We start from the raw sequence: 27,716 nt of genomic DNA, 5'->3' as shown, positions 1-27,716 counted from the left end.
TCTGTAAAATAACTTCTAATGCAAGGTAAACTCATACAGAAATTATATAGATTTCAAACAAAAACTGTTACCATCTGCTCTGAGAAATAGTGTACCACAAACAAAGCTCTTTGTTACTTAGGACAGAAAATATATTTATTTATATCTCTATATTTGAGAAACCATGGGCCTTATTCTCCTTTCACTTACGCTGATGTAATTCCATTGACTAGTGGAGTTACTGCTTATTTACACTGTGTAAATGAGAGGAGAACTGGGTTCTGTGTCTCTTAAACAACCATATCTCCTCATTGCCTATTAGATACAGCCCCATCTGCTGCTGTCAGAAATGAGTCTCCAGACCTGATTTTCAACCTCACAGACAAGCCAGGCCTGCCTTTGAAGCTGGCTAATTTCTACCTCCCCCTACTCTTTGGGGAAAAGTTCTCTTTACATATACTTATCCTTGCTCAACTGCTTTCTTCAGAAATATACAACTCCCATTAAACCTCCACCCAAAACCAGATGCTTCAAATCAAGAAATAAAACTCTGGCCTCTGATGTATTGGCTAAGAAGAGTTGATTTTCATAAAGCTGTTAGCTATAGCCCCATATACACTACACAAATAACCACATGAATACAGTTTTGTGAACCATGGGTATGACCCAATGATGTTATATTGACTCCAAGAGCTGTAGCTGTAAGAAGAATATCATGTGACTCATGATAAAATCATGGGAGTTTGCAGTATGGTTGTTTGAACCTTGATAGGTACCTAAGCTAAGTTAGTGTTCCTTAACAGGGTTATAATATTTATTTTTCTGCCAGACTGTTTAAGAAAACCTCAAACTGTTGTCCTACCACCGGTGCAGCTAGCGATGCTAGTGCTAGCAATGATGGGAATGCTAGTGTAGCCAGAACAACTTTTTCCTATGTGTCAGCTGATCTTGCTTCCAGCAAGTTGAAATCAAAGTTTTAAAAATACCTATGTCCAGTCTATGCCACTGCTTCCATGTTGCTGGCACTTGAGAAGCACCTAGGGGCTAGACCAAATGTGGTTGAACTGCTAAAAAGTTCCCTCCTGTTGATCAACTAGAGCGCTTTAGTCTTACCAGAAGCAACTAGAAAACATTAAAGTTTTCTGTCTCTTTATAATTATCCCACAGATCTCTTGGTAGAACTCATTTGGGCAAATTTTGGCAGACACATCTTAGATAACGAGAAGATTTATGTTGCATAAATGATCACCCTTTCACAATTACAGGTACACAAATAAACCTCCTTAGCAATTTCTATCACAGTAGATACCTTTATTTGAAAATATAATGCATTTAAGCCCTTTGGTTACTGAAAATGTATCACTTCAGTACCACATCTGCCAGTTCCTTAAATAGTGTCAATGAATTGGTATCGCTTCTATGAAACACACACAACCACAGTGTGTCTTAAATATTTTTAATTAAAAAAAAAACCCTGAAGTGAAAGGAAATGATACAGTTATAATTGAGATGATTATATTTTTAAGTATAACCTAGATTTGCAAATCTTTCAAGAAGTCAGGTTCTTTCTCTGTCTGCCTCTCTCTCTGCCTCTGTGAGGTACTCTAGGTTATGTTATGCAGGAGGTCAGATTAGGTGACCATAAATTCCAGGGCAAGATGGGAACATTATGATTCTCTAATTTCAGAAAGTTTATATGTACTTCAGAAAGTTAAGTGTTGGCAGATTTCAAGTAGTGGCAGTGGTAATATTATCCACATTATCTAGGAATTAAGGCCCTGACCCTGCAGAACTTACTTACAATGCTTAATATTATTACTATGAGTAGTCCGACTAACACTTGGTAGTAAAGTTAAGCGTGGTCACATTTTGCAGAATCCGGGTCTAAGGGAGTTCACAGCTATTCATAGGATCAGACCAAGTCAATGAGGACCCTTTCAGTTAAAATGCATGTCCTGTGTAATGCAGGTTGATATTGGGATCCAGCACTGAGATTTCAGATCAGCAGATGCATTAATTTCTCAGCTAGACAATAAATGAAGTTTCTCTGACAACATGATTTGTTAAGTCCTAAATATGTCTGTATTTCTGACTACTTTTTCTTTAGCACCCATCTCCAGTATGTGAGACGCTGGACAGGTTTTAACAATTAAACTGAAAACTAGGCACAGCGTACATTCTGTCTCTAGAAACTCAGCAGTTCGACTTTTGATGAACACACAGTCCTTCTCTCTTCTGTATCAGGCTGGAAAAATGCACTCACATTACTTTTTTTTTTTTTTCTTCAGTACCTTCCAGATAGATGAGTAATCCTAATATTTAGAAGTAGATGTAGAAAGTTAACCACTTGTAGAGGACTATTAAATGCCAGGTAGAAGGAGCTGTTAAAATCTCTTTGCTGAAAGATGGATTTTTATATTTAAGGATGGCAGTGGCTCCTTAGGAGCACTTATGGTTTGTGTACATATGTATTTTGGCATCATGTAAAACAATTTTTGACTTGCCTCTGGATTTAAAAACACACCTGGTATGTTAGACTTTGAAAAGTAGCTACTGTACACATGCAATAGCTTTTTGAAAATATTAAGTCATTAAACCAAATTGATTGCTCCCTTGCCAAGATTTTCTAATCTCAATTTTTAGCTGATATTTAATAATAATTAATAAAAAAGTGAATCAATAAAACTAATTTTTATAATCGCTTGACAGCCCTAATTTTAAGATTTTAAAACCAGTGATTTTAAAAAAAATTATCACAATTAATCGTATTGTTAACCAATAATAGAATACCATTCATTTAAATATTTTTGGATGTTTCTACATTTTCAAATATATTGATTTCAGTTACAATACAGAATATTAAAGTGTACAATGCTCCCTTTATATTTATTTTTGATTAAAAGTATTTGCACTTTAAAAAACCCAAAAGAAATAGTATTTTTCAATTCCCCTAATACAAGTACTGTAGTGCAATCTCTTTATCATGAAAATTGAACTTACAAATGTGGAATTATGTACAAAAAACTGCATTCAAAAATAAAACAATGTAAAATTTTAGAGTCCGCAAGTGTACCCAGTCCTACTTCTTGTTCAGCCAATTGCTCAGACAAACAAGTTTGTTTACATATGCAGGAGATAATGTTCCCCGCTTCTTGTTTACAATGTCATCTGAAAGTGAAAACAGGTGTTCTCATGGCACTGTTATAGCCGATGTTGCAAGATATTTATGTGCCAGATGCGGTAAAGATTCATATATCCTTCATGCTTCATCTACCATTCCAGGGGACATGCGTCCATGCTGATGACGGGTTTTTCTCAATAACAATCCACAGCAATGCGGACCGACGCATGTTCATTTTTCGTTATCGGAGTCAGATGCCACCAGCAGAAGGTTTGGTTTTTTTTGGTGGTTCAGGTTCTGTTGTTTCCACATCGGAGTGTTGCTCTCTTAAGACTTCTAAAGGCATGCTCCACGCCTCATCCCTCTCACATTTTGGAAGGCACTTCAGATTCTTAAACCTTGGGTCATGTGCCATGGCTATCTTTAGAAATCTCACATTGGTACCTTCTTTGCGTTTTATTAAATCTGCAGCATGTGTGCTCTTAAAATGAGCAACATGTGCTGGGTCATCATCCGAGAGTGCTATAACATGAAATATATGGCAGAATGTGAGTAAAACAGAGCAGGGGACATACAATTCTCCCCTAAGGAGTTCAGTCACACATTTAATTAATTCCATATTTTTTTAACAAGCATCATCAGCATGGAAGCATGTCCTCTGGAATGGTGGCCAAAGCATGAAGGGGCATACGAATGTTTAGCATATCTAGCACATAAATATCTTACAATGCCAGCTACAAAAGTGCCATGCAAAAATGCCTGTTCTCGCTTTCTAGTGACTTACTTTCTTTACTTTATATTGTAAATAAGAAGAGGGCAGCATTATCTCCTGAAATGTAAACAAAGTTGTTTGTCTTAGCAATTGGCTGAACAAGAAGTAGGACTGGGTAGACTTGTAGGCACTGAATTTTTCTGTTGTTCTGTTTTTGAGTGCAGTTATGTAACACAAAAAAATCCACATTTGTAAATTGCACTTTCACGACAAAGAGATTGCACTACAGTACTTGTATGAGGTGAATTGAAAAATACTATTTCTATTGTTTATCATTTTTACAGTGCAAATATTTGTAATAAAAAATAATACACACTGATTTAAATTACAACACAGAATACAATATATATGAAAATGTATAAAAGCATCCAAATATTTAATATATTTCAATTGGTATTCTATTGTTTAACATTGTGATTTAAAACTGTGATTAATCACGATTAATTTTTTTGAGTTAGTCACGTGAGTTAACTGCAATTAATCGACGGCCCTACTTAAAATATATATTTCCAGACTAAGATATTGACTTCTAATGGGAAACTATAATATACATCCTTTTTAAAAGGGAGATAAAATCCTAGAAATAGTAGTTTATAATGGAAGCCAGATAAATGTGCTGTAGTTCAGAATCTACCAGATACCTTAGCAGTTGTTTTGATACTGTTTTATCTGCACTAGAATACATGTTCTTTATGAAAAAAGGGAATCCATTCCACTGAGGAATTTAATCCTTCTCAAGGGTTTGTTAGTGACAGTCATCCTCAGCAGATGGTCCATGTTGTCAATATGTACCAAACATAGCGATCATGATGTGTACAATGGACCTTGCTAAATTTTGGCAAAAGTGACCGATTTCAACAAAGTGTGAGGAAAAATAATTTTCTTCTGAATGTTAGAAATCTCCCAGTGTAGTTTTCTGTAGGAAGATTTTTCCAGTTTGATATGAAGAAGAGGGAATAAATACAGAGAAGCATAGGAAATTGCAACAAATGGTCTAGGGGAAAAATTGCCTACCACATAGGATGTACATTATTTGTGTTGCTATGGCTGAATGCAGTTTGCTTGTTAGTACCATGTGTTCAGTTACACATAATTTGTAGGGCAAAGTATATGATCATCAGTCTTTTGGATGAGATGTGAAACTGGGGAGCTGTTCTCTTGTGGTAATTAAAAATCTCATGGCATTTTTAATTAAGTGTTGTTAAAGCTGTTAACATTGGGACGTGATCAGATTTTAGTTTGAGTAAGAAAGTTCTACAGAGTTAAATTCCCCTGCTGTTTCAGTTGGATATGATCCTCACTTCCTATTTTATTATTATTAATCATGTTCATTATGGTAGTGCATAAAGACCAACTGGATTGGGCCCCATTGTGCTAGGTACTGTACAGATACAGAGCACTGTAATAGGTAGCCCCTGCCCTGAAGAGCTTACAATCTAAATAGACAAGACAGGCACTGCGTGAAGAAAATGGGTAATAACATGAAAGCAGAGTGAACAATGTGATTTTAAATTTTTTTTTCTGGTGGGTTTAGTTAGGAGGGGATAACATAAATGGAAAGGAAAAAGGGGAGAGGGGACAAGAGGGGCAGGTGGTGGAGTAAAGCTTAAGGTGAAGAGACTGTGAAGGAGAGGGCTAGACCAAACCGCCAATCAGCACAGGGCAGAGAAAGTCCAGTCAGAACTATACAAAGTTCTCTGAATGCCCAAACATTTGGCTGTTGGTCCAGCTGGGGTCCCTGGCTGCTTTTTCTCTGCAGGTTTTCCCCAAGACCCAGTATGGAGGGGAGGCACCACCTGGGCAGTAGTGTGGTGGGATCTCACAGTTGTGCATCTGAGGAGGTGGCAGGGGGAGGAGCAGCCCTGGCTTGCGACCATTTTACCCCCTTCTCTCCCAGTGCTGCAGTCCCTGGTTTGGCTGCTTCTGCAGCTGCTCCTACCAGCTCCTACCTAACTACTGTGTTGTGTTTTGTTAAATAGTTGAAGCATTTCTCCCCAGCAGTGGATGCTTTGCAGTGGTGGGTTAAGGGATTCCTATGTATAATTTATAAGTCTTCTGATTAAAGTTTGAAAAGCACTTGGACTCCTTCTGGACAAGAAGTTCTATATAAACTTTAGATTATCTCTAAAACACAGTTTTTTGTTTATTGACTTTCTTTTTGGTTTTCAGCTCTCTTTCTGCAGCCTGGAATCTTCTACATGCTTCTCACACCATTATGTAGAAGGAGCTTTCTGAGTTTCATTTGTAAAGCAGAAGACGACTATTTTTGATTCTTTTTCACATGCAAGTATGAACATTATAACCTATGATGATTACTCCAATCCACCGCTTCAGAGATATTGAGAGGAAACCTGAATACCTCCAGCCAGACAAGTGTGTTCCACCTCCTAGCCATAGTTCCTTGGGAGCAATGTGGTTTATTCGAGACGGCTGTGGTATTGCATGTGCTGTGGTGACCTGGATGCTTGTCTTCTATGCAGACTTTGTAGTCCTTCTTGTTATGTTGGTTCCATCAAGAGACTACATTTATAGTGTGATCAATGGGACATTGTTCAACATGTTGGCTTTCCTGGCTTTGGCTTCACATTTTCGAGCTATGCTATCAGATCCAGTAAGTATACTGTTATGTTTTTCTTGCCTGCCAGATGTGGGGGAACTTGGGCCCTTGGTGAATAGCAGATTTAAATAACTTGTCTGTCATCATGATCAGTAAGCTTGGTGTTGTGGTATGCTAATATATCATTCTGTTGTGTCAGATTGACTCACCAAATGTAAGGGACCAAATCTCAGATTCTCTTGAGCCTGGTATGAACAGCTTCCTATTAGTGTGAAAAGGGAAAGAGAGAGAGAGACTACCACCCTTTTACTCACCAGTACTAGATATAATGTTTTTGGCTTGTCATGACCTGACAAGCCAGAGAGCTAGAAAAACTTGTTTCAGTTGTCTGTCTCATCAAATGTCACTACAGTGGAATGGGATAGGAAAAAATTACAATGACTTCTGTAGTGAAAAAGTTATGATTCTTTTTCACATTAAGAAAAGGAGTACTTGTGGCACCTTAGAGACTAACCAATTTATTTGAGCATAAGCTTTCGTGAGCTACAGCTCACTTCATCGGATGCATGCAGTTTCCACAGTATGCATCCGATGAAGTGAGCTGTAGCTCACGAAAGCTCATGCTCAAATAAATTGGTTAGTCTCTAAGGTGCCACAAGTACTCCTTTTCTTTTTGCGAATACAGACTAACACGGCTGTTACTCTGAAATTTTTCACATTAATGATTTAGCTGAATTTCTTGGATTATACCTACTAATTTGTATGTCTGTTTTTAGCATTAAATCCCCCTAATAATATCAGCCCATATCTCCATGGCTTCAAAAATGTACCAGATTCCTTTTAACTGAAAGGCTAAACAATCTAAGGTTAGATTTGAAACACAAGATGGATAGTGCAGTATCCAGGGACTTTGCCTTGGTCAAAAACACAGTCCTACCCTCCTTTCTCCTCGCATCTCTGAACTGTTGGTAGGGGATTTTTATCAGAGTGCTATCCCTAAATCATCTTCGATGGCCCGGTCTTTCATATCTGGCTAGTAGATTAAATTTAAAGTTCTTGTTCTTCTAGCTGACAAAAGGAGAGTAAGTTTTGTCTCTTCTGCCTTCAGAGTCTAGTGGCTGATGTTGGGAATGTTGAAAGAGTCTCTGACACTCTGATCCCTCCCCCAAGCTCCACTTTGCGGGTGAAACCCCCCCCCATCATGAAAACTCTAATGCCTGTATTTATTGCTTAGCTTGCATCTTATTCAGGAACAGCAACGGGGAACTGACCTAGTTCTGGGCAGTTTCACTGCTGCTTACTGTAAACTTGGTCAACTATGAGCGGTAGTGGAGGTACTGAAGCTTTTGTCGTCAGACTTAGGAATACAGCACTGCAGCAATTTACATACAGTTCATATTTTGAAGGATTTTTTTTTATTGTAAATTATTTGAATTACAGTAGTGTCCCTAAGGGGTCCGATTGTGCTAGGCATTGTATAGAGATAGAGTAAGAGACAGTTCTCGCCATAAAGAGTTTCCAATCTAAATAAAACAGGCAGACAAAGGGTAGGAGAAAGGGACATAATGCAGAAGTAGAGTGATAAGTAAATGTCATGTTAGTTCCACATTTATTTATTTATGGTGGCTGGCAGAGGGGCTAATGGGTGTTAAAGTTTTTTGTCAGTTATTTGGTTGGGTTTTGTTATGAGAGTATCAGCTAAACAGACAAAATAAGGGGGGCATAGAAAGGAGATGATGGGGACAGGATAGGTGCAGTGAGGCAGAGGTGAGGAAACTGTGAAGCGGTGGGGCTAGAGCAAAGAGCCAGTCACTACAAGGAGGAACATGTCCAGTGTCAAAAATGTAGTTGAAAGCATTGTTGCTATAAAAACTCTTCCACCAAAAGTCAATTGTAATGTTATTTTCCTAACACAGGATTTATTTTAATATGTACCTCCACACTAGCAGTCATTCATGTGGTATGTTTCAGGCTTTTTTAATTAACGTTTTTGCAGTGAAATTGTTAATATTAAGGTTGGAGATCTTTAATTTCCTGTCTTTTGAGAGTTAAGGTTCCTTCAGTAACATTAATATTGCTGAGTTAAAGATGCATATTTAATGGGAGACTTCAGAAACTGCACTATCACAGTGAGTGCAAGAATTTTAGCTAATCTTATTTCTTTTTCTGGGCCTTATTTTTAAAGTGGTATTTGTATACTTAACATCTCTCTAAAACTTCTCATTTAAAAAACCCAAAACAAATTGGCCATTTATGAACACACGCAAAATATGTTTGTCTGCAACATTTTTACTTACATTAAACATTTCAGTTGTGTAACTTTTTTATGAGAACACATGCATATGTCCAGTTTGCTGTGACACAAGGTCAGATGACAAGTCCAAGTAAACAGGTAAGGATTACACCCTGCTTATTATTTACGTACTATAGTATGCCCTTACAATAGTGTCCTTTCTGTATCTTGTCTCTTGTTCAATCAAATTGTGAAATATTATGGTTGATGTTAGGGAAACGTGCATCTCTCTTCCCTTCCAAGAGCTTGAACGGGGTCTCTTGATGTTATTGGTGAACACTGTGGGTACTGAAATCTTTGTTTTCATTTCCAGGGTGCTGTGCCCAAAGGTAATGCCACAAAAGAATTCATTGAGAGTTTACAGCTGAAGCCAGGACAGGTGGTTTATAAGTGTCCAAAATGCTGTAGCATCAAACCAGACAGAGCACATCACTGCAGGTACAGTCACTTGTGTGTTGTGATTTAATGATGTGATGCTGTGGTTCAAGATTAAAAGAAAGCACTTATGTGGTGGACCAGTGTACTGTTGTAGAATGGGATTTCCAAGGGGGCTTAAAGGATTTATGCACCTAACTCCCATTGAACCCTAATGTGAGTTGGGTGCCTAACTCTCTTAGATTCCTCTGAAAATCCCAGTGCTCAATGAAGACCATAAAATGTAGCATGTCCCAGAATACTTTGATATTGTGCCTTTTGACGTTATGTCACATCCTGATTGTGAGGCACTTCGCTACCTGCCCTTGTCTGTGCCTTGCCTGGGGTCAGCTCCTTGACCCTCCTGGCAACACAAGCACTCCCCTCCAGGCCTTGCACTCTCTTTACAGGTTAGCAGTAGGGATACACCAACCCGTGAGTCCTGCGAGAATCCCCTTTAGTGTCCAGCCCCTGCTTCATTGGACACTCCCAGAATTACCAGGCCTGCTGATCCCAAATGAAAAGTACACCACAGCTTACTAATTCACCTTAGAACACAGCTCCACTTCACACACAGCCAGGGTCAGCCTTATGGGTGGGCCACCCGGGTGACTGCCCAGAGTGCTGTGGTCGGGGGGGGGTGCAGTGAGGCAGTGCAGAGGTGCATGCTGCTGGCTGGCAGGGGAACACCACAAACTCGCAGAGGCGACACGTGCGGGGTGCCCAGATTTCTCCCAGCAACGGAACGTGGGGCGGGGGTGTGAGCAGCGATGCACAGATACTATTTGTCCCCTCCCCGCAACGTTCCTCAGCGTCCCCTTAGGAGGCTATGATGTGAGGAGCAACGCCAGGGCTCCCTGCATCCAGGTCACTTTCCCCACCTGGACTGTGCTGTGAGGCAAGCATCAGAAGTTGATGCTCTCCTGCCCTCCCCTTACACAGCCCAAGTAAGTTCATGGAGGATAGGTCCATCAATGGCTATTAGCCAAGATGGTCATGGATGCAACCCTATACTCTGGGTGTCCCTAAAACTCTGGTGGCCAGAAGCTGGGACTGATGATAGGATGGGTCACTTGATAAATTGCCCTGTTCTGTTAACTTCTTCTGAAACAGATTTTAAGCTGTCATGGGATAAGAAGAAACATCCTCTCATGGATTGGTAACTGGTTAAAAGATAAGAAACAAATGGTAGGGATAAATGGTCAGCTCTCAGAATGGAGAGAGGTAAATAGTGGTGCCCCCTAGGGGTTTGTACTGAGACGAGTCCTCTTTAACATATTCATAAATGATCTGGATAAAGGGGTGAACAGTGAGGTGGCAAAATTTGCAGGTGATACAAAACTACTCAAGGTAGTTAAGTCCCAGGCAGACTGCGAAGAGCTACAAAAGGATCTCTCAAAACTGGGTGGTTGGGCAACAAAATGGTAGATGAAATTCAATGTTGATAAATGGAAAGTAAAGCACACTGGAAAACATAATCCCAGCTGTACATATAAAATGATGGGGTATAAATTAGCTGTTACCACTCAAGAAAGAGATCTTGGAGTCATTGTGGATAGTTCTCTGAAATCATCCACTCAGTGTGCAGCGGCAGTCAAAAAAGCAAACAGAATGTTGGGAATCATTAAGGGAAAGATAATAAGACAGAAAATATCATATTGCCTCTATATGAATCCATGGTATGCCCACATCTTGAATACTGTGTGCAGATGCGGTCGCCCATCTCAAAAAAGGTAGATTGGAATTGGAAAAGGTTCAGGAAAGGGCAACAAAAATTATTAGGGGCATGGAACCAGGGCTTTGGAGCTGTGCTCTGGCTCCGCTCCAGCTCCAGGCAAAAACCTGCCGCTCCACTGCTCTGGAGCTGCTCCGTGCTACAGCTCCGGGATCTGCTCCAAAGCCCTGCATGGAACAGCTTCTGTATGAGGAGAAATTAATAGGACTGGGACTTTTCAGCTTGGAAAAGAGATGGGGCGGGGGGAAAGAGGGGATATGTTAGAGGTCCATAAAATCATGACTTGTGTGGAGAAAGTAAAAAAGGAAGTGTTATTTACTCCTTCTCATAACACAAGAACTAGGGGTTGCCAAATGAAATTAATAGGCAGCCAGCTTAAAACAAACAAAAGGAAGTATTTCTTCACACAACGCACAGTCAACCTGTGGAAGTCATTGCCGGGGATGTTTTGAAGGCCAAGACTATAACAGGGTTAAAAAAAGAACTAGATAAATTCATGGAGGATAGGTCCATCAATGGCTATTAGCCAGGGTGCACAGGGATGGTGGCCCTAGCCTCTGTTTGCCAGAGACTGGGAATGAGCGACATGGAACAGATCACTTGATGATTACCTGTTCTGTTCATTCCCTCTGGGGCACCTGGCACTGGTCACTGTCGGAAGACAGGATACTGGGCTAGATGGACCTTTGGTCTGACCCAGTATGGCCTTTTTTCGTTCTTATGTAACAGTCACTGTCAAATGACAGGATACTGGGCTAGACGGACCATTGGTTTGAACCAATGTGGCCATTCTTATGACGTATAGAACATATTTTTAAGCATATATACATAACTCTTCAAATATTTTCTGTACATACATCAGTCAGTGATTATGATGACTTGGCTTTCTTTAGAGACCTTACATTACATTCTTTGTCAGACTTGTATGTAGATACCAGACCCAGGGGATCCCTCTAACCCTTATGTACCCCTGTCTGGTTGAAAGAGATCCCTGGGTCACAGACACATTTGAACCAGAATTATTCACCAATGGTTAAAAGCAATTGAAAATGACATGTGAGTCGCGCACAGTACTTTCTGTGTCATTGTTTATTTGTGGACCAAATTTCTCCAAGCATGTCAGTCACTTGTCTGTTACAAGTGTGGAGTTTTAAAAGGCATAAAAATATCTTAATTATTTTTAAATCACTTTTTCACAGTTATGAAATATAATATTAGTTAAAAGAAAGTATGTTTTCTGGGAGAGTGGTGTATAAATACAGGGAAAGCTGTTGCACACAGCTCAGCGGTGAGCGCATGAAAGTTATAGTTGCAGTTATAAGCAGCAAGACTGCAGAAGGTTGATATAGCTCTTATTGTATTACATCTTACTTTGATAGTCTGCCACTGGGTCCTCTGTCTGTTGTCAGGATAATCAGTGAAGTACGGTATGGGTATGTGGGAATGAAACAGGTAGAGAATGGGTGAAAGAGACCCAGAGAGGACATATAAATAAAAAGTCATAGAAGTCAGAAATCAAAATGTGTGTAAGTCCATAAAAAGTGACATGTCTCAAAACACTAGTATCTTCATTCACGGACCTGATGGCATTTGTGACTTTGGCTTTAATTAGCCCTTTTATTACTACTAAATTAATTTAAAACTTGCTTTAAATAGGTAATTTAATTTCAGATTTCCATATTTTGATTTACAAAGGACAAACAAAAATTATGGGACCTAAATTATGCATGTGGTGGGGAGTTCGGGGCTCCCCCCTCCCCCTTTTTTTGATATGACAAACATCCTTGGGGGAGCTATTCACAATAAGCTTTTAGTATTAAAACAGTTATTTAGGTCACTAATTTCTAATTATTCTTTTTTTTAGTATAAAATAGAAAAACTTTGTTTCAGTGGGTAGTTAGGTGATCTGTGTGAGCGTCGTCATTCCCCCTCCCCTGCCCCAGTATATTCCTAGAGGATTTGCATGAAGGGACTGCAGTTACTTTCTGGGGGGTTAGGCTGCTTTGTGTAGCCATCTGTCTTTTTAGATTTGGGGGAGCTATAGCTACCATTAACAACAACCCTCTTCTGCTACCTAGGGATGTAAAATGTTACATCCTTAGGGGGTGGACAGTTAAGATGGGTTAACCGGTAAGACTAATGCTTACTGGTTAACTGGTTAACATTTTACATCGCTAGTTCTCAGGCCATCTCCAGTACCCATTGAGGTCCATGGGAATCCTTTAAAATAAATAATTCGCTGTTCTGTGTGTGGGTGTTTCTCACAGCAAGATCATAAGCATGCACAGCAGAGGGTGTTGGTTGCCATGTGCATGAGAGTTCCTGCTGTTCACATGCTTGTATGAGGGAGCTGCACCCAACTAACTGCTCCTTCTGGCCCTGAGTTTCTGGCTGTGCTCCTGGGAAGGAAGCAGGGTGATCCCTACTAACCTTTTGGCCCTGTCTCTGCCATCTAGCCCCCTGGAAGCATCTGAGGGTGGAGGGTCTTTGCTGCTTCCCAACTCCCTGCCTTGTCCTAGTCTCAGCTCCTGGAAGTTACTCCAGCTCCAGTTCTCACCCTGTCCCACCAGTGGCTCCTGCAGGTGATGTCATAGCTCCAGCCCCTTGCTGCCTCCCATCCCTACTCCTTAGGACTCCTGTGTGGGCTACTGTCTCTGTCCCTCCTTGGCCTGGCTGCTCCACGTCATCCCTCTGGAAGGGACTCCTTCCCTCTTCTCTCAACCCAATGTCTCCTGGCTTCCCCCGAGTGCTGCAGAGAGTAGGTGGTAGATACCTACTTCCCAGCTAGTCATCTTCTCTATCTCCAAGATCTTGTGGAGCAGCCTGGGGAAAGGGTACCCGTTCCTCCTGTGATATGCCCTCTGGCTCATAAACAGATCCAGGGGGTAACGAAGAGGACGACTTGCTCCCTCGCTATGTCTCCTGGTATTCCCTAGCTCTGTGAATGGGTGTAGGGAAAGAAAGAGGCTTCCCTTACTCTCCTTGTGCTCTCCTGCACCCACATGGGAGTTCATTAATGAAGGTACTGCTGGGCATGCCTTGTCTCCTACCTCTTTCTGATAGTGCTCTCTTGCCCCCTGCAAAGGTTTGGGGAGTGAAAAATAGTCTTCCTTGGGGCCATAGCCAGAGGTCCAAGGAAGAGGAGAGCCTCTCTAGCCCTGGACTTATACACAGGACAGTCTCTACTGCTGTGTCACTTGCAGAGATGGGAAGAATGTGCATGTGAGCTACTGGCAGAATAGTGCATGAGACAGGACATGAAACTGACAAACAATAAGACGGCAAGACTGATTATACCCAAAGGTGCACGTGCACACCTAATAAACTGACAGAAAACAATAGTTTTTCTATCTTAGTCACCATAGATGGTGTGTTATCAAAAGGTCAGTTTTAAAGCAACTAATCCTATTTTTAAGTTAGGGTGCCCTTTTAAATATGCATGCTTTAAAATCGCAATAATTTTAAGCTTCTTCCTGCAATACAAAGCTTCTTGTGTTAGTGATGACTATTGAATCTGGGAGCAAATATTGACCTGAGTAACTTTTGTCTGCTTGAGGAGAAAAAAAATCTTAGGTCCCAATCCTGCAAAGCCTGCTGGTCCTGAGCCTGCACAGTCTGACGTTCAAGATCTTAGTTGTTTATTTGCATCTTGGGAATTCTGTTTCTTGCCTTTGGGGACTGCTTCCTTCCAGGATCTGTAATAAATACTCGACTGTTTCAAAATAGGGATGTTAATATTTATTAACTTTTTTGTTTTGTTTTTTATTGTCAGTGCATTCTTGTAATTAGTTTCTTTGAGTTAGAGTTTTTTCTTTAAGGTCAAACAGTTTAACTTTATAATAAGAAAAATATAATAAGCAGAACCCTCCATTTCTCTGTTTAAATCCTGTGAGGGTTGTTATGAATCCACATATTCCTGGTTTTCATATTTGGTTTTCGTGCTTTTTTTGTGCATTTTAGTACCAGGGGGACTGGCTTTCTTCACTGCTTTATCAGATGATAAAAGAGTAAAAAGCCTTTTATGATGTTAGTTGGAGATTTAAAATGCCAGTCAAGCAGCAGTGACTAGTAAGCTAAGAGATACTAACATTACAATGAATTAATCATCTTTGATTGTTTGACTCCTAAGTACCGTATGCATTTGCAGGACTTTTATTTTTTAGAATTTGTAATTAGAATTGTTACATACACTTGAGTGCTTCTGCCCACTTTTGCTGAGTGCTTAAAATCTAATTTTTTAATTGTGGTGATGGTGTCTCAGTGACACGCACTGGTAAATTAATCCAGTGCCTGATTGACTTCATTGCCAGGTATTTTTCTGAAAAATTAATTTGAATTTTCCATTTTTTTTTTTTTCAACAAAGCTCCTGTCAGAGTAAATTTAATAAATTGTAACAAATTACTGAAATTGTACCTAAGGTTATTCTGAGAAGTTTATCCATTGCAGTATCCTATGATTTTATTTTTTATTCTACTACACTGAAACTCTCACAGAGCCCAGCGGTCAAACCTAGACTAGATTTAAATCAATTTCATTTCATTTGCTTAAATATAATATATAATGTTCAATCTCTGTATATTAGTGGAACCATTAATCGTAATTGGTTACTTTGTTGTGATTTGACATTTACTTTTTGTACGACTGCAATTTGGGACCATAGGTTGGTTGACAATTTTGAACAGAAGTAGCCAAATTAACGTACGTACGTACGTGTGTGTGTGTGTGTGTGTGTGTGTCTCCAGGTGCCCAATATTTTCTTTGTACTATTGCTGTATTTTCTGAAAACCACACACTATATAAAGATATTCTTTATTGCAGTGTTTGCAAGAGGTGTATTCGGAAAATGGATCATCACTGTCCATGGGTTAATAACTGTGTAGGAGAGAATAACCAGAAGTACTTTGTACTGTTTACAGTAAGTTGTTTATTGAGTAAATTTTTCTGTCCAAGCAGAGACAATGAAATTCCAAGCATGACTGTTAAATGGCTGTGAAGATAGGTTTTTGTTTATTTGTTTGTTTGGTTTTTTTTATCTTAGTATAACCAAACTGGGAAATATGTTACAAATTAGCAAAATTTAAATAATTAGGGAGAAAATGTTATAAAAGAGCAGGAATAAGTCATCACAAAATGTACTTTGCCATTTATTTTGTCAATTTGTGTAGTATTGGTTAGTATAATTCATAGTGTAGCAGTAAATATACCTCACAAAATCCTCCACAGTAATAATAATGAAGTCTCAATCAGCTCTTTGGGGGAGGGGCTGACTTTTTGTTCTGTATTGATATTTTATTTATGCAGCACTTTGCACAATAGAGTTCAGGCCCATGAGTAGGGCTTTGAGATGCTACAGTAATACAAATAATAATAATATTGTGCCTCATTATTGCATCTGCTGTTACCTCTTTGCTGCGAGGGTGGAGAGAAACCTCATTTTTTTTTGGCAAGGATTACAAGGGTTCTACTTGTAAGTAGCCAATGTTGGGCACTCAAAAATCAGGCAGAAATGCTTCTGATTTTCTGACGGACTGTGTCCTGTATCTACTGTATATAGAGAAAAAGCATGGGAGTGCAAACTTAATTACCATATTTTCCATGTAAACAGTGAAATCTGGGCTTTATTGAAGTCAACGACAAAAATCCCAGGATTTCACCCAAAAAATTCATGTCAAGAGAATATTACAGCTGCACAATTGACTTTTAGTGTTGTTCCATTTTATCAGTAATCTTTTATGGTAAGTCTCTGGGTGGAAGATGGTCTGTTATGATATTAGGAAATAGGTGCAAGTCTTCAGTCAGGCTTGCAGTAAGAATTGAAAATAAATGTATGAACCCTTTAATTTGCTTTTCACTTTATGGTGTATTCTGATATTGCCACAGGCACAGCTAGTTAGCTTTCTTTTTGAGGCACAATACATAGTTTAGTTGAGAAAATATGAAAATATTTATGCCGGGTACTTTTCCACTGGACTAGTCTCTTCTCCTCCGTCTGATTAAGCCTGTACTATCTTAACAGGGAAATGTAAATGAATCTCTCCTTTTCAATAACCAGATTGGAATACCATTCCTAGCTGGTTCATCCCAAATGTGGGATGTTGGATTTCAGTTTCAGCTAAATTTGACAAGTCTGTATTTCAAAGTGGACCATATTAAACACATAATCTGTCTGAGGAAAAGATTAAACAAGTTTTTCTATTAACCTCTTTTTAAGGGCTCAAGAGGAGGAAGGATGGTAGCACATAAAAGTATCAAAAGAAAAATATTTTTCCATTGTCTTTCACTTGCACCTCATTTGGAAGATATTATGTTCCCATATTCGTTGGTATTTGTCTCATTCTGTACCACTACAATGAAAACCTTCCTACGTACATGTGTGTATGTTGTAAGTGGTGGGGGTAGCAATGCCTGTAGTTAACAATTTAAAATTTTCCATGCTAAGTGTCTGCCTCATGTTGATATTTATTTATTTAATTTTTAAATTTCCGTGAAAATGGTTCAGCTATTTTTCAGAATGAGATCAAGGAAAAACACATTGTGCCAATAGTAAAAATAAAACCAAAAACCCAACAAACAAAAACTTACAACTGTTACATTGAAAAGCCCTAGCACTTCCATGCTTTGGAACAGCGACTTGAAATTTGTCAGTGTTGTCCTGATATCAGGGATGTGCCTTTTGCTGTCCCCCTTGAAAATCTGGCCAAATTTGGCCAAGTTATGAGCCTCTAAAAATCTCATTTTACATATTATCAGTAGAGACTACAAATAGTATATGATAGGCAACATGGCCCTGTGGATAGATAGCTGAACTGGAATTTGGGAACCCTGGGTTCTGTTCCCAGCTCTGCTGTTGTCCTGCTGGGAACCTTGGGCAAGTCACTAAATCTTTCTGCCTCAGTTTCCCTATCTGTGATATAGGAATGATGATACTGACCTCCTTTGTAAAGCAGTAAAGATCTACTGATGAAAAGTGCTATATAAGGACGAGGTGTTGTTATCATATAACAAGATTGTATCAGAATGCATATGCACAAGGGGGCCAAATTAAGATTGTCTACCTTAGTTTTGGCATTTCCTAATTTTTGAGTGCTCGACTTTGCAGCCTTAACATTTTTAATGTAGTTTATTTGGACATAGCTGTATAAGCAGCTTTTACAGCTATGCTTAAAAATATTTTAAATACCTTGTTGTTTCAGATGTATATAGCACTAATTTCCATGCATGCCCTAATCATGGTGGGATTTCACTTCCTGTATTGCTTTGAAGAAGACTGGACAAGTGAGTATTGACACAGTATTCCTTTCAAATACCAAATTAACCTGTAGAAACAGCATTGTGATATAGTTTACGGGAAAGGCAGCTTTTTTTACTGCTTGTTGCCAGAGAATGCTGTTAATGTTACGAGCTACTTTTTATTTTTGTGACCATTCCTGGAGTTTTAAGATTCCACCTATCCTGTTAGGAATTTTCTGTCCTGAAGGGTTAAGTCCTGTTTAAACACACACCATACATAACTTGGAGAACAGAGAGAATATTAAGGCTCTATGTCAGTACATAGGAAAAGATTAGTGTATACATGAATATATCACTGATAATTCCTGCATGCTAAAGTGAGATGGGGAGAATGCATGGGCTCTTTTACAATCAGGTAATGGAAACCAGCCCTGTAAAATGGTTGAGAAAACTGATCAGCTCAGATGCAAAAATGCACTCTCATATGTTCAGATAACTCTCCCTGCCCTCCAAAAACAAAAAACACCTCATGCTGGAAAAGTCAATGAGTAGAATTTTACAAAGCTGCTTTAAACCATCGGGTTTAATCCACAGTAGTTAGGTAGATTGATTTATTTTTAAAAAGAGCCAGGGCTTGATAAATCCACTTGCCAATACCAAGTAGAAAAGTTTATCTTAGAGGTGGGTGGGTGTATGTGCATGTGTTTGCATGCAGGAGGATGAGTTTCAATTTTTGCAGGATTTAAGTTTTCACTTTGAAATAATTACAATTTTAGTCATTAGAACTGTGAAGAAAACCTTACAAATGGGAACTAATGTATTGCAAGCCTGCAGCTCATAACTTTGCCAGGGAGGCACAGAGTTAAACTGATAAAATCTGCAGCTGCCCACAGTGGGCAGAAGGAGGCTGTGGGAGTGGTAAAATAAAGGAGGGTTCCTTTCCCTCTCCAAAATAATCAGGCTCTAGAGAGCTAATGAAAAGCGAGCTGCTTCTCTTTTTCAGGTATGGAATTGCTGAGCAGGATTCAGGGGCAGGACCCTGGCAGAAAGCAGCTGGGGGGTGCATCTGAGTTTCTGTAGTTACTGCTGACCCTGGACCCTATTGATGGGGTCCTCATCTTTTGTATTGGCCTCTGGGTATTAGGTGTCTGGTAAAATTTAGAATCCTTGGTCAGGGCAATATCTGCAATTGGTGTACTTGTGGGAAAAGAACTGTTTTTAAGCAGTTCTCAGTATTTGATTTCACAGAATTGAGAATATATTAGAATTAATTCATAAGCTAGTAATTAAATTTTGTTTGTATCATTTTTCTTTTTTCTTATTTCCCCCTCACTTTCCTAGACTCACGGAAATGCAGGGCTGGAAGAGACCTTAGGAGGTCATCAGGTCCAGCCTCCTGCACTGAGGCAGGACCAAATAAATCTAGACCAGGGGTTCTCAAACTGGGGGTCAGGACCACTCAGGGGGTCATGAGGTTATTACATGGGGGGTCATGAGCTGTCAGCCTCCAACCCAAACCCTGCTTTGCATCCAGCATTTATAATTAGGTTAAATATATTAAAAAGTGTTTTTAATTTATAAAGGGAGGTCACACTCAGAGGCTTACTATGTGAAAGGGGTCACCAGTACAAAAGTTTGAGAATTACTGATCTAGACCATCCCTGACAGGTGTTTGTCCAACCTGTTCTTAAAACCCTCCAGTGATGGGGATTCCACATCCTTCCTTGGAAGCATATACCAGAGCTTAATTACACTTATAATTAAAAGGTTTTTCCTAATATCTAATCTAAATCTCCTTTGCTGAAAATTAAGCCCTTTTCTTCTTCTTCTACCTTCAGTGGACATGGAGAACAATTGTTCTCCTTCTTTATAATGGCCCTAGCATATTTGAAGACTATCTGGTCCTCTCTTTGTCTTCTTTTCTCAAGACTAAACATGCCCAGTTTTTTAAATCTTTCCTCATAGATCAGGTTTTCTAAATCTTTTATCAATTTTGTTGCTTTTCTCCGGATTCTATCCAGTTTAGCCATATCGTTCCTATAGTGTAATGCCCAGAACTGGACACGCTACTCCAGCTGAGGGCTCACCAGTGCCAAGTAGAGCAGGACAATGCTATTAGTCTTTTTTTGCAACTGTATCACATTATTGACTCCGTCAATTTGTGATCTACTGTCACACCCAGAGCCTTTTCAGCAGTACTACCACCTACCCAGTTATTCCCCATTTTGTAATTGTGCATTTGATTTTTCCTCTTTAAGTCCTTTCACTTATCTTTATGATATTTCATCTTGTTCAATTCAGACCAATTCTCCAATTTGTGAAGGTTGTTTTTAATTCTAATCCAGTCCTACAAAGTGCTTGTAACCCCTCCCAGTTTATCTTCCTCAAATGTTATAAGCCTACATTCCTCCATTATCAAAATATTGAATAATACCAGATCCAGGACTGACCCCTGCGGGACCCCACTAAATATGTCCTCCCAGTTTGATATCAGACCATTGATAACTGTTCTTTGAGTACGGTGTCTCAACCTGTTGTGCACCCACCTTTATAGTAATTTAATGTAGACTGCATTTCCCTAGTTTGCCTATGAGAATGTCATGTGGGACTATATCAAAGACTTACTAAAATCAGGATATCATGTCTACAATTTCTCTTCATCCGTTAGGCTAGTAACCTGTCAAAGAAGGAAATTAGGTTAGTTTGGCATGACTTGTTCTTGACAAATCCATGCTGGCTACTCCTTATAACCCTGTTATCCTCCGGGTGTTCACAAATCGAATGTTTAATAATTTGTTCCAGTATCTTTCCAGGTATCGAAGTTAGGATGACTGGTCTATAATTCCCCCCCTGGTCCTCATTATTCCCCTTTTAAAGATAGGTGCTATGTTTTGCCCTTCTCCAGGTCTCTGGGAATCTCACCCAACCTCCATGAGTTCTCAAAGATAATTGCTAATAGTTCCAAGATTGCTTCAGCTAGTTCCTTAAGTATGCTAGGATGAACTTCACCAGGGCCTGCTGACTTGAGTACAACTAACTTATCTAAATCTTCTTTAAGCTTTTCTTTCCCTCCTCAGCTTGCATTCCTTCCCCTTGTTGCTCATCATTGCCCTTTTTAGTGAAGACTGAAGCAAAATAGGCATTAAACACCTCTGCCTTCTTGGTGTCATCAGTTATTAGCTCTCCTTCCCGGCTAAATAGAGGACCTACACTTTCCTTCATTTTTTCTCTTGCTCCTAATGTATTTAAAGAACCTCGTTTTCTTTGCCTTTTATGTCCCTCACTAGGTGTAACTCATTTTGTGCCTTTAGACTTTCTGATTTTGTCCCTACATTCTTATGCTGTTCTTTTGTACTTCTTCTTAGCAATTAGTCCATGTTTCCACTTTTTGTAGGATTCTTTTTTGATTTCCAGGTCATTAAAGAGCTCCTGATGGAACTATATTGGCTTCTTACTATTCTTCCTGTCTTTCCTTTGCATCAGGATAGTTTGCAGTTGCACCTTTAATAATGTCTCCTTGAGAAACTATCAGCTCTTCTGAACTACTTTTTCCCCTTAGATTTTTCCCCCCATGGGACCTTATATCCCACTTCTCTGAGTTTGTTAAAGTCTGCTTTTTTGAAGTCCATTCTCCTTATTTTGCTCCTCTCACTCCTTCCTTTCCTTAGAATCATAAAGGCTATCATTTCATGATCACTTTCACCCAAATTGCCTTCCACCTTCAGATTAGTTACCAGTTTCTTCCTGTCAGAATCAATCTAAAATGGTTGTTCCCTCCCTCCCTCCCTTGGTTACTTCCTCCACTTTCTGAAACTTTGTCTCCAGTACAGTCCAAGAATTTATAGGAAATGTTGTGTTTTGCTGTATTACTTTCCCAACAGGTGTCTGGGTAGTTAAAGTCCTCCATTACTACAAGGTCTTGTGTTTTGGATATTTCTGTTTGTTCAGGAAATGCCTCCATCGATCTTGTCTTCCCGGTAGTAGACCCCTACCGTGACATCACTCCTACTTTTTTATCCCTTTTATCTTTACCCAGAGACTTTCTGCTTCTCACCTCCTTGTGGACCTCAGAACAGGTGTATATATTCTTGATACATAATGTAACACCTCCTCCCTGTTTCTCTTGCTGGTTCTTCCTGAATAAGCTATATCCCTCTATACCAATATTCCAGTCATAAGACTTTCACAGCTACCCTTTTAAACCCTGCTTAACCTTGCAGGGACATTTCAGTATAGATAAACCTTATGGAAAAAAGGGGATGGGTTTGAGAGAACCAAGAATATATAACCTTTCTCGGTCTTCAAAAGTCAGTTATGAAAGGAACATGCTATGCTTTTTATAATGGACAATTGGTGCTACCGAAGTAATCTTCTCTGGTTTCCTCTGTGTCCTGAGCATCAACTTGAGGTGCCCCTTCCTAATGGATTTCATCATAGAGAAAATTAGTAAAAACTCTACGGATAGAATGTGCGAGTGGTGGGATCCAGGTGAGAGCACTCGAGGGGGGCTTAGTTGGAAAAGAAGATTGCATGCCATACATATCACAGCACAAGTTTCTTATCTCACTTCCTTGGGAATCACATACCCTTTCTGTAGGCCTCTGATTATGGCAGTCATGTCAGTTTCTTATTTTGATAGGAGAATTTTGTTTGACGAACTGTTGAGAACTTGAGATAACCTGATATGTAATATCAGTGGCAGAATTTACTGCTTAGTAACACGTGTTTGTAGTTTTACATGTGGGCTTTGTTCCCTAGTCCCATATTTTTGAGTATTCATTGTTTTGTCATGCTTTCACAGAATGCAGCTCCTTCTCTCCACCAACTACAGTGATCCTTCTTATCCTCTTGTGTTTTGAGGCTCTCTTGTTTCTTATCTTCACATCTGTAATGTTTGGGACCCAGGTACACTCCATCTGCACTGACGAAACGGTGAGTTCTCCATGGTCGTGCGTTTCCTCGCTCACAGTTGTAAGATCTATGAAATGTCATGTGGTTCTGCTTCACTGCTCTAGCATGCGTTGGATCCTCTGAGGCTGATATAAAATAAACTAAGCCTGCACAGTGGCTGAGTTCACTCTAGATGGCTAGCATAAGAAGTTGAGTAGTGTGAGGATATTGTAACTACAGCAACAGTGAGTGATATTTTTATCTTAACAAGCGAAAGGCAACAATGTGGAGGTTACACAGAGACTGTGGAGTCCCTTATTCAGCACTGCATCCTGCCCTCCTCTTCTTCAAAGGTGAAGTCCCTGACTTGTAATAGTACTTTTACCCTTGAGAATGGTATCAGACTTCACCAGTCATGCTCAGAGTGTCTGTCATAGCTTAACAGAAGTCCAAGATCTTCCCTAGGTAACCTAATTGGGTAGGTTGGGGGAAGTGACAACCTTAAAGGGGCCACAACTGAGTGTCTTAGTGCATGGGTTTCCCAACTTTTTCCCCCTGAGGCCCACCTGGGCAGCTGCAATGGGCACTGCGGCCCTCTGTCAACACGTGTCTGACAGAGAGAGGGGCACCGCGGGGTCCCTCGCCTCAGCAGGGACCAGGGCCAGCAAGAGGGTGAAGGGGCCACAGCCAGCCCCTGCCGACACCCTCCACTTCAGCAGCCTACTGAGTGCCTTGAGCTTGTCACCTGGCAGCCCTGTCACCCACCCAACACCCTGGCGTGCCTCACAGGCACCCCCTGCCCGGAAACAAGGGAAGGGCTTGGGGGCCGCCAATCTCAGGCATAGGCAAGAACTCAGGCTGGGCCCAGCCATTACTTGATTGTCCCGATCACGGCATTGTCCAGGTGGGAACAGAGCAGCACTGCCGAGCCCCAGTCCCGGGAGCGGAGGAGAGGGTGAAGGCCTGATTCTCCAAGGGGCCCGACAGTGACGGAACCAGCCGGTTACCTCTCAGAGCCAGCCCCTTCTCTGCACCCTCTGCCCATTGCCTAGCGGCTCCTCTTCGCCTTCTGCCATCCACCGGCAGCACTGGGCTCTTCCGGCCCTGGGCAGGTGCCATCACTGGCCACCACTCCACCAACGTATACAGTTTGCGGGGCAATGCCCTTCTAAACTCCACCCATGGCAGACCGCCCGGGACTGTCAGTGGACCGCAGCTGACAGTATGGGAACCCCTGTGTTTAGTGGGCAAGTCTATGGAGAGTTTAAACAAAGTTAGAATCCAGCATTCAGGACCATGCGAAAGCAGTCTGCTTCTCTCAGCTCTTCATTCCCTAGCTAGCTTCATGATACTTGCATTCAGGTCTACTTTGTTCCAGGGAAAGTTGCAGATATTTTTTGCTGAGTAGGATCCCAGGAGAGTATATTGCTGAACAACTGGCTCCTACCAAGACAAAATTTATCAGCTTATATAAATTAATGGTGGTCTCTCTAAAGTCATTACTGAATGGGTGCCTAAAGCTAGGCACTTTAAATAAGTGCCCTGATTTTTCACACATGCTGGGCATCTTTAGAAATAGTTACTTATATTGTTTATGTACATATGGATATAGGTTCCTGAATATAGGGTCCTGAGGTTTTTAAAGGCAGGGGGAGGGCTTTTATTCTTTTACAACTTCCTTCTATGTCACCTGTGTTACACATCATTTGTTAGCACCAAGGCTGCGTCTATCTGGCATGTGATTCTTATGTTGAGGAACACTTTGAAAAGAAATGCTATTAAATGTGGTCTTTTTTACTTCTTCTTTCACCTTGCATCTTGTTGGGCTGGAGTAGGTTTCCTCCAATGCAGACTTGAGCTCTGAGAATCTCCCCTCCTCACCCCACCCTCTCATATGTACCCCACAGTGGTGATTCTCCTCTGCTAGAAGAAGGCTAGATCAGTTTCTGACAGAGCCTGAAATTTTGCTCCTTGTGTTACCTATGGAGATGGCATCACCAGTGAGCAGGGCAAAGTGCTTATTCCCTCTTTGGAGCTGCCCATACTCCTGCTTGCACATAACTTCCAGGACTGGGAGTTGAAGACTCACACTTGTTCTACAGTGCACTGAGCTGCAGTGCAGGGGATCCATTTATTGAAAATAGACAGGAAGAAGAGGATTTTGCAAAAAGGCTCTAAATTAAAGACTGAAATGGTCTGCCCATTACAGATAGCTGGAATCAAGGATTATCATTCTCTACTCAAACCAAACAATGCATTTATAGCAACAAGAGCTGTATGTTTAAGACCTAATTTATTTTATGGATTGCAAATATTATAAGGATTTTTTTACGTGATTGATTAAAGAACTGTTTCAACTGATTGCTTGAAAGCTTATTTTTGCTCTCCCTCTAATCTTTACTAAACCAATATCAATTTTTTCTCTTCATTCAGTATACTTATTTAACTCTTTCTCCTGCTGTCTGCCCATGCATGTTTTGGCAGCAGTTTTAAGAGGCACTGGGTACATTCAGCCCTGCTGAACAGAGGACATTTCCTGAACTTGCATGGTGAATCTGGGAGCATTATAGGGATTCTCTTGGGTTTTTTTTGTCTGCAAATATATAAATGGGTTCATATAAAACTTTCCCTTATCCAACATAGGCATATGGAATGCTTTCATCCAATGAAAGTACATGTAATTCTGTTTTAAAATTGACATATGTAACAATTGTAAGGTATTTTTTAAGAGGTTTGAGCATATTTTTAAATGTGATCAAAAATGGCAATTTTGTTTTCCAAGGAATATTTCCTATCCTTTTTTAAAGGAAAGGCTCTCTATAGGTAAATTTTGTATTTTCTTACTCCATCCATGCGATAAGGGGTAATTGAGAGATCCTTTTCCTGAAAGCAGAACCACAGCAATTAAGTGCTTGACTGAAAGTGTGATATTTCTGTTTTCAGGGAATAGAACAATTGAAAAAGGAAGAGAGAAGATGGGCTAAAAAAACAAAATGGATGAACATGAAAGCAGTATTTGGCCATCCGTTCTCTATAGCATGGCTTAGCCCATTCGCTACTCCAGACCAAGGAAAGGCAGACCCCTACCAGTATGTGGTCTGAAGAATTCTTGACCAGAATTTTCACTAAAATAAAACCACATTTCAGCACTACTGTTATATAATTTTTATATGAATGTTTAGAACAAAATGGAAAACAGAAACTCTTTTTATGTCTGTTAAAGGCTGTTCATTGCAGAGAAAAAAAAGAAAAAAAGCCCTGTGTTCGGCAATTTTAGATAATACTATGTCTCTGGTGGCTGAAGCATCTTCTTTTCCCTGTGTTTTTTTTAAATTTGTTAACTTTACTTGCCTTTGTTTCTGTCTGCTTTCTGATATGGCATAACTAATGTGAAGGAGACCCCCTTTCTCTGTTGTGCCTGTCTCTGCTAACTGAGTAGACTGTCCTGCTGTCTCTAGACTGCGAGGATATCTGTGTAAGTGCCAACAGTGCCACCTTCCTACACAGATCTCTTCAGACCTGCTAATGGTGTGTACAGCTCTGACTGGGCAGTGAGTTTCTTTCGTAAGAGAGGACTTCAGCTGGGAAATAGATACTTGGCTTACTGAACACTGAAAGGTGGAAGACGAGGGTGGGATGCTGTGCGAGAGCCAATGAATATTGTGGTCACATGCAGTTAAAATATTTAAAACAAATGTTGCCAATACCACCTTTTTTGTTTCCAGAGACAAAATTGATTCCGTCTTTCTGGCATTATTTTGTCTGCTCCCTCCCTTGTAAGCAGGTAATGTTGCCCCTCTAGGGAAAATATGGCCGCTTTGGTGGAAGACTTTCTCAATTAAATGCCTTACACTTAGAGGAAAAAAGAAATTTCATTTTAAAACTCTTAAGATCATCTTGTTTGTGTATGTCTGTCTTTGATAAATAAGCTGTTGAAGTGATGCCTACTCAACAGTGTTAACATGTAGAACATGACAATTTGCCATAAAAGCTTAGCACTGATGGTTTGTGTAGGTCTACCTGAGAATTAATTTTCTGTTCTTAGGACTATCCATCTTTATAACTTTGAAAATCTCTTCTTATGTTCATACGTATAAATATTTTAAATTGGGAAATGTCAGTGTTAAGGAGTATGCATGCCTACTGTCATGACTGTGTGGATAGTAACCTCTGTGCTGTAAACGGTTGACGGAGGGACAGAGGGCATTCCATCAAAACCAAATTCAGGTAAAACTAAATCTTATGTGACTGAAACTAATGTTTTTGTATCTGGACAGGAATTTTATTATATTCTGGATCATTTTGAAAAGGGGCCGTTAGCATAGTGCCAGTGGGACCCATCAATCAATCATAAAGGAAAAGTGTAAATAAGCTGTATCCATGGATTCCGGTGTAACCTTTCCTTTTTTAAAAAACACTTTTACTTTGTAAAATGACCTATTAGGCTGAATCGAAGCCATGGGGGCGGAGGGAGGGAAGTACAGGGAAGAAAAGGCTAATGGATCTGTCTCACTTTGAAAGTAATGTGAATGCTGCATCTTTTCAATTCTGTCAATGCTTCCATATGGAAAACAAATGCAATAAAACTTTTCCAAAAACTGTTTCTGCTCCTTTCCTACTCTAAATGTTTGCACAATTTAAATGTCTTTAAATTTTTGTCTGCAGCCAAGCTGGGAGAAGCATGAAGGTGAAATAACTTTGGTGCTCCAGTTTTTAAGTTTAAA

The 27,716-nt window shown here is 40.0% G+C and overlaps 1 protein-coding gene across 1 annotated transcript in view; it reads left to right on the top strand.

The window, feature by feature from the left end:
• Nucleotides 1–27,512, top strand: part of ZDHHC3 (zDHHC palmitoyltransferase 3) — a 34,721-nt gene extending 7,209 nt beyond the window's left edge. The window contains exons 2-7 of the mRNA XM_074943268.1: nt 6,042–6,483; nt 9,036–9,160; nt 15,691–15,787; nt 18,066–18,147; nt 22,904–23,034; nt 25,936–27,512. Of these exons, the coding sequence (XP_074799369.1) occupies nt 6,178–6,483; nt 9,036–9,160; nt 15,691–15,787; nt 18,066–18,147; nt 22,904–23,034; nt 25,936–26,094 (900 nt within the window). The 5' untranslated portion in view covers nt 6,042–6,177 and the 3' untranslated portion in view covers nt 26,095–27,512. The remainder of the gene's footprint in view (nt 1–6,041; nt 6,484–9,035; nt 9,161–15,690; nt 15,788–18,065; nt 18,148–22,903; nt 23,035–25,935) is intronic.
• The last annotated feature ends 204 nt before the right edge of the window (nt 27,513–27,716 follow it).

This window comes from Natator depressus, chromosome 2, assembly GCF_965152275.1.
Source record: "Natator depressus isolate rNatDep1 chromosome 2, rNatDep2.hap1, whole genome shotgun sequence".
Classification (NCBI taxonomy): Eukaryota; Metazoa; Chordata; order Testudines; family Cheloniidae; genus Natator; species Natator depressus.
The sequence above is the reverse complement of the archived record's forward strand: the minus strand, read 5'-3'. Positions and strand labels throughout refer to the sequence as shown.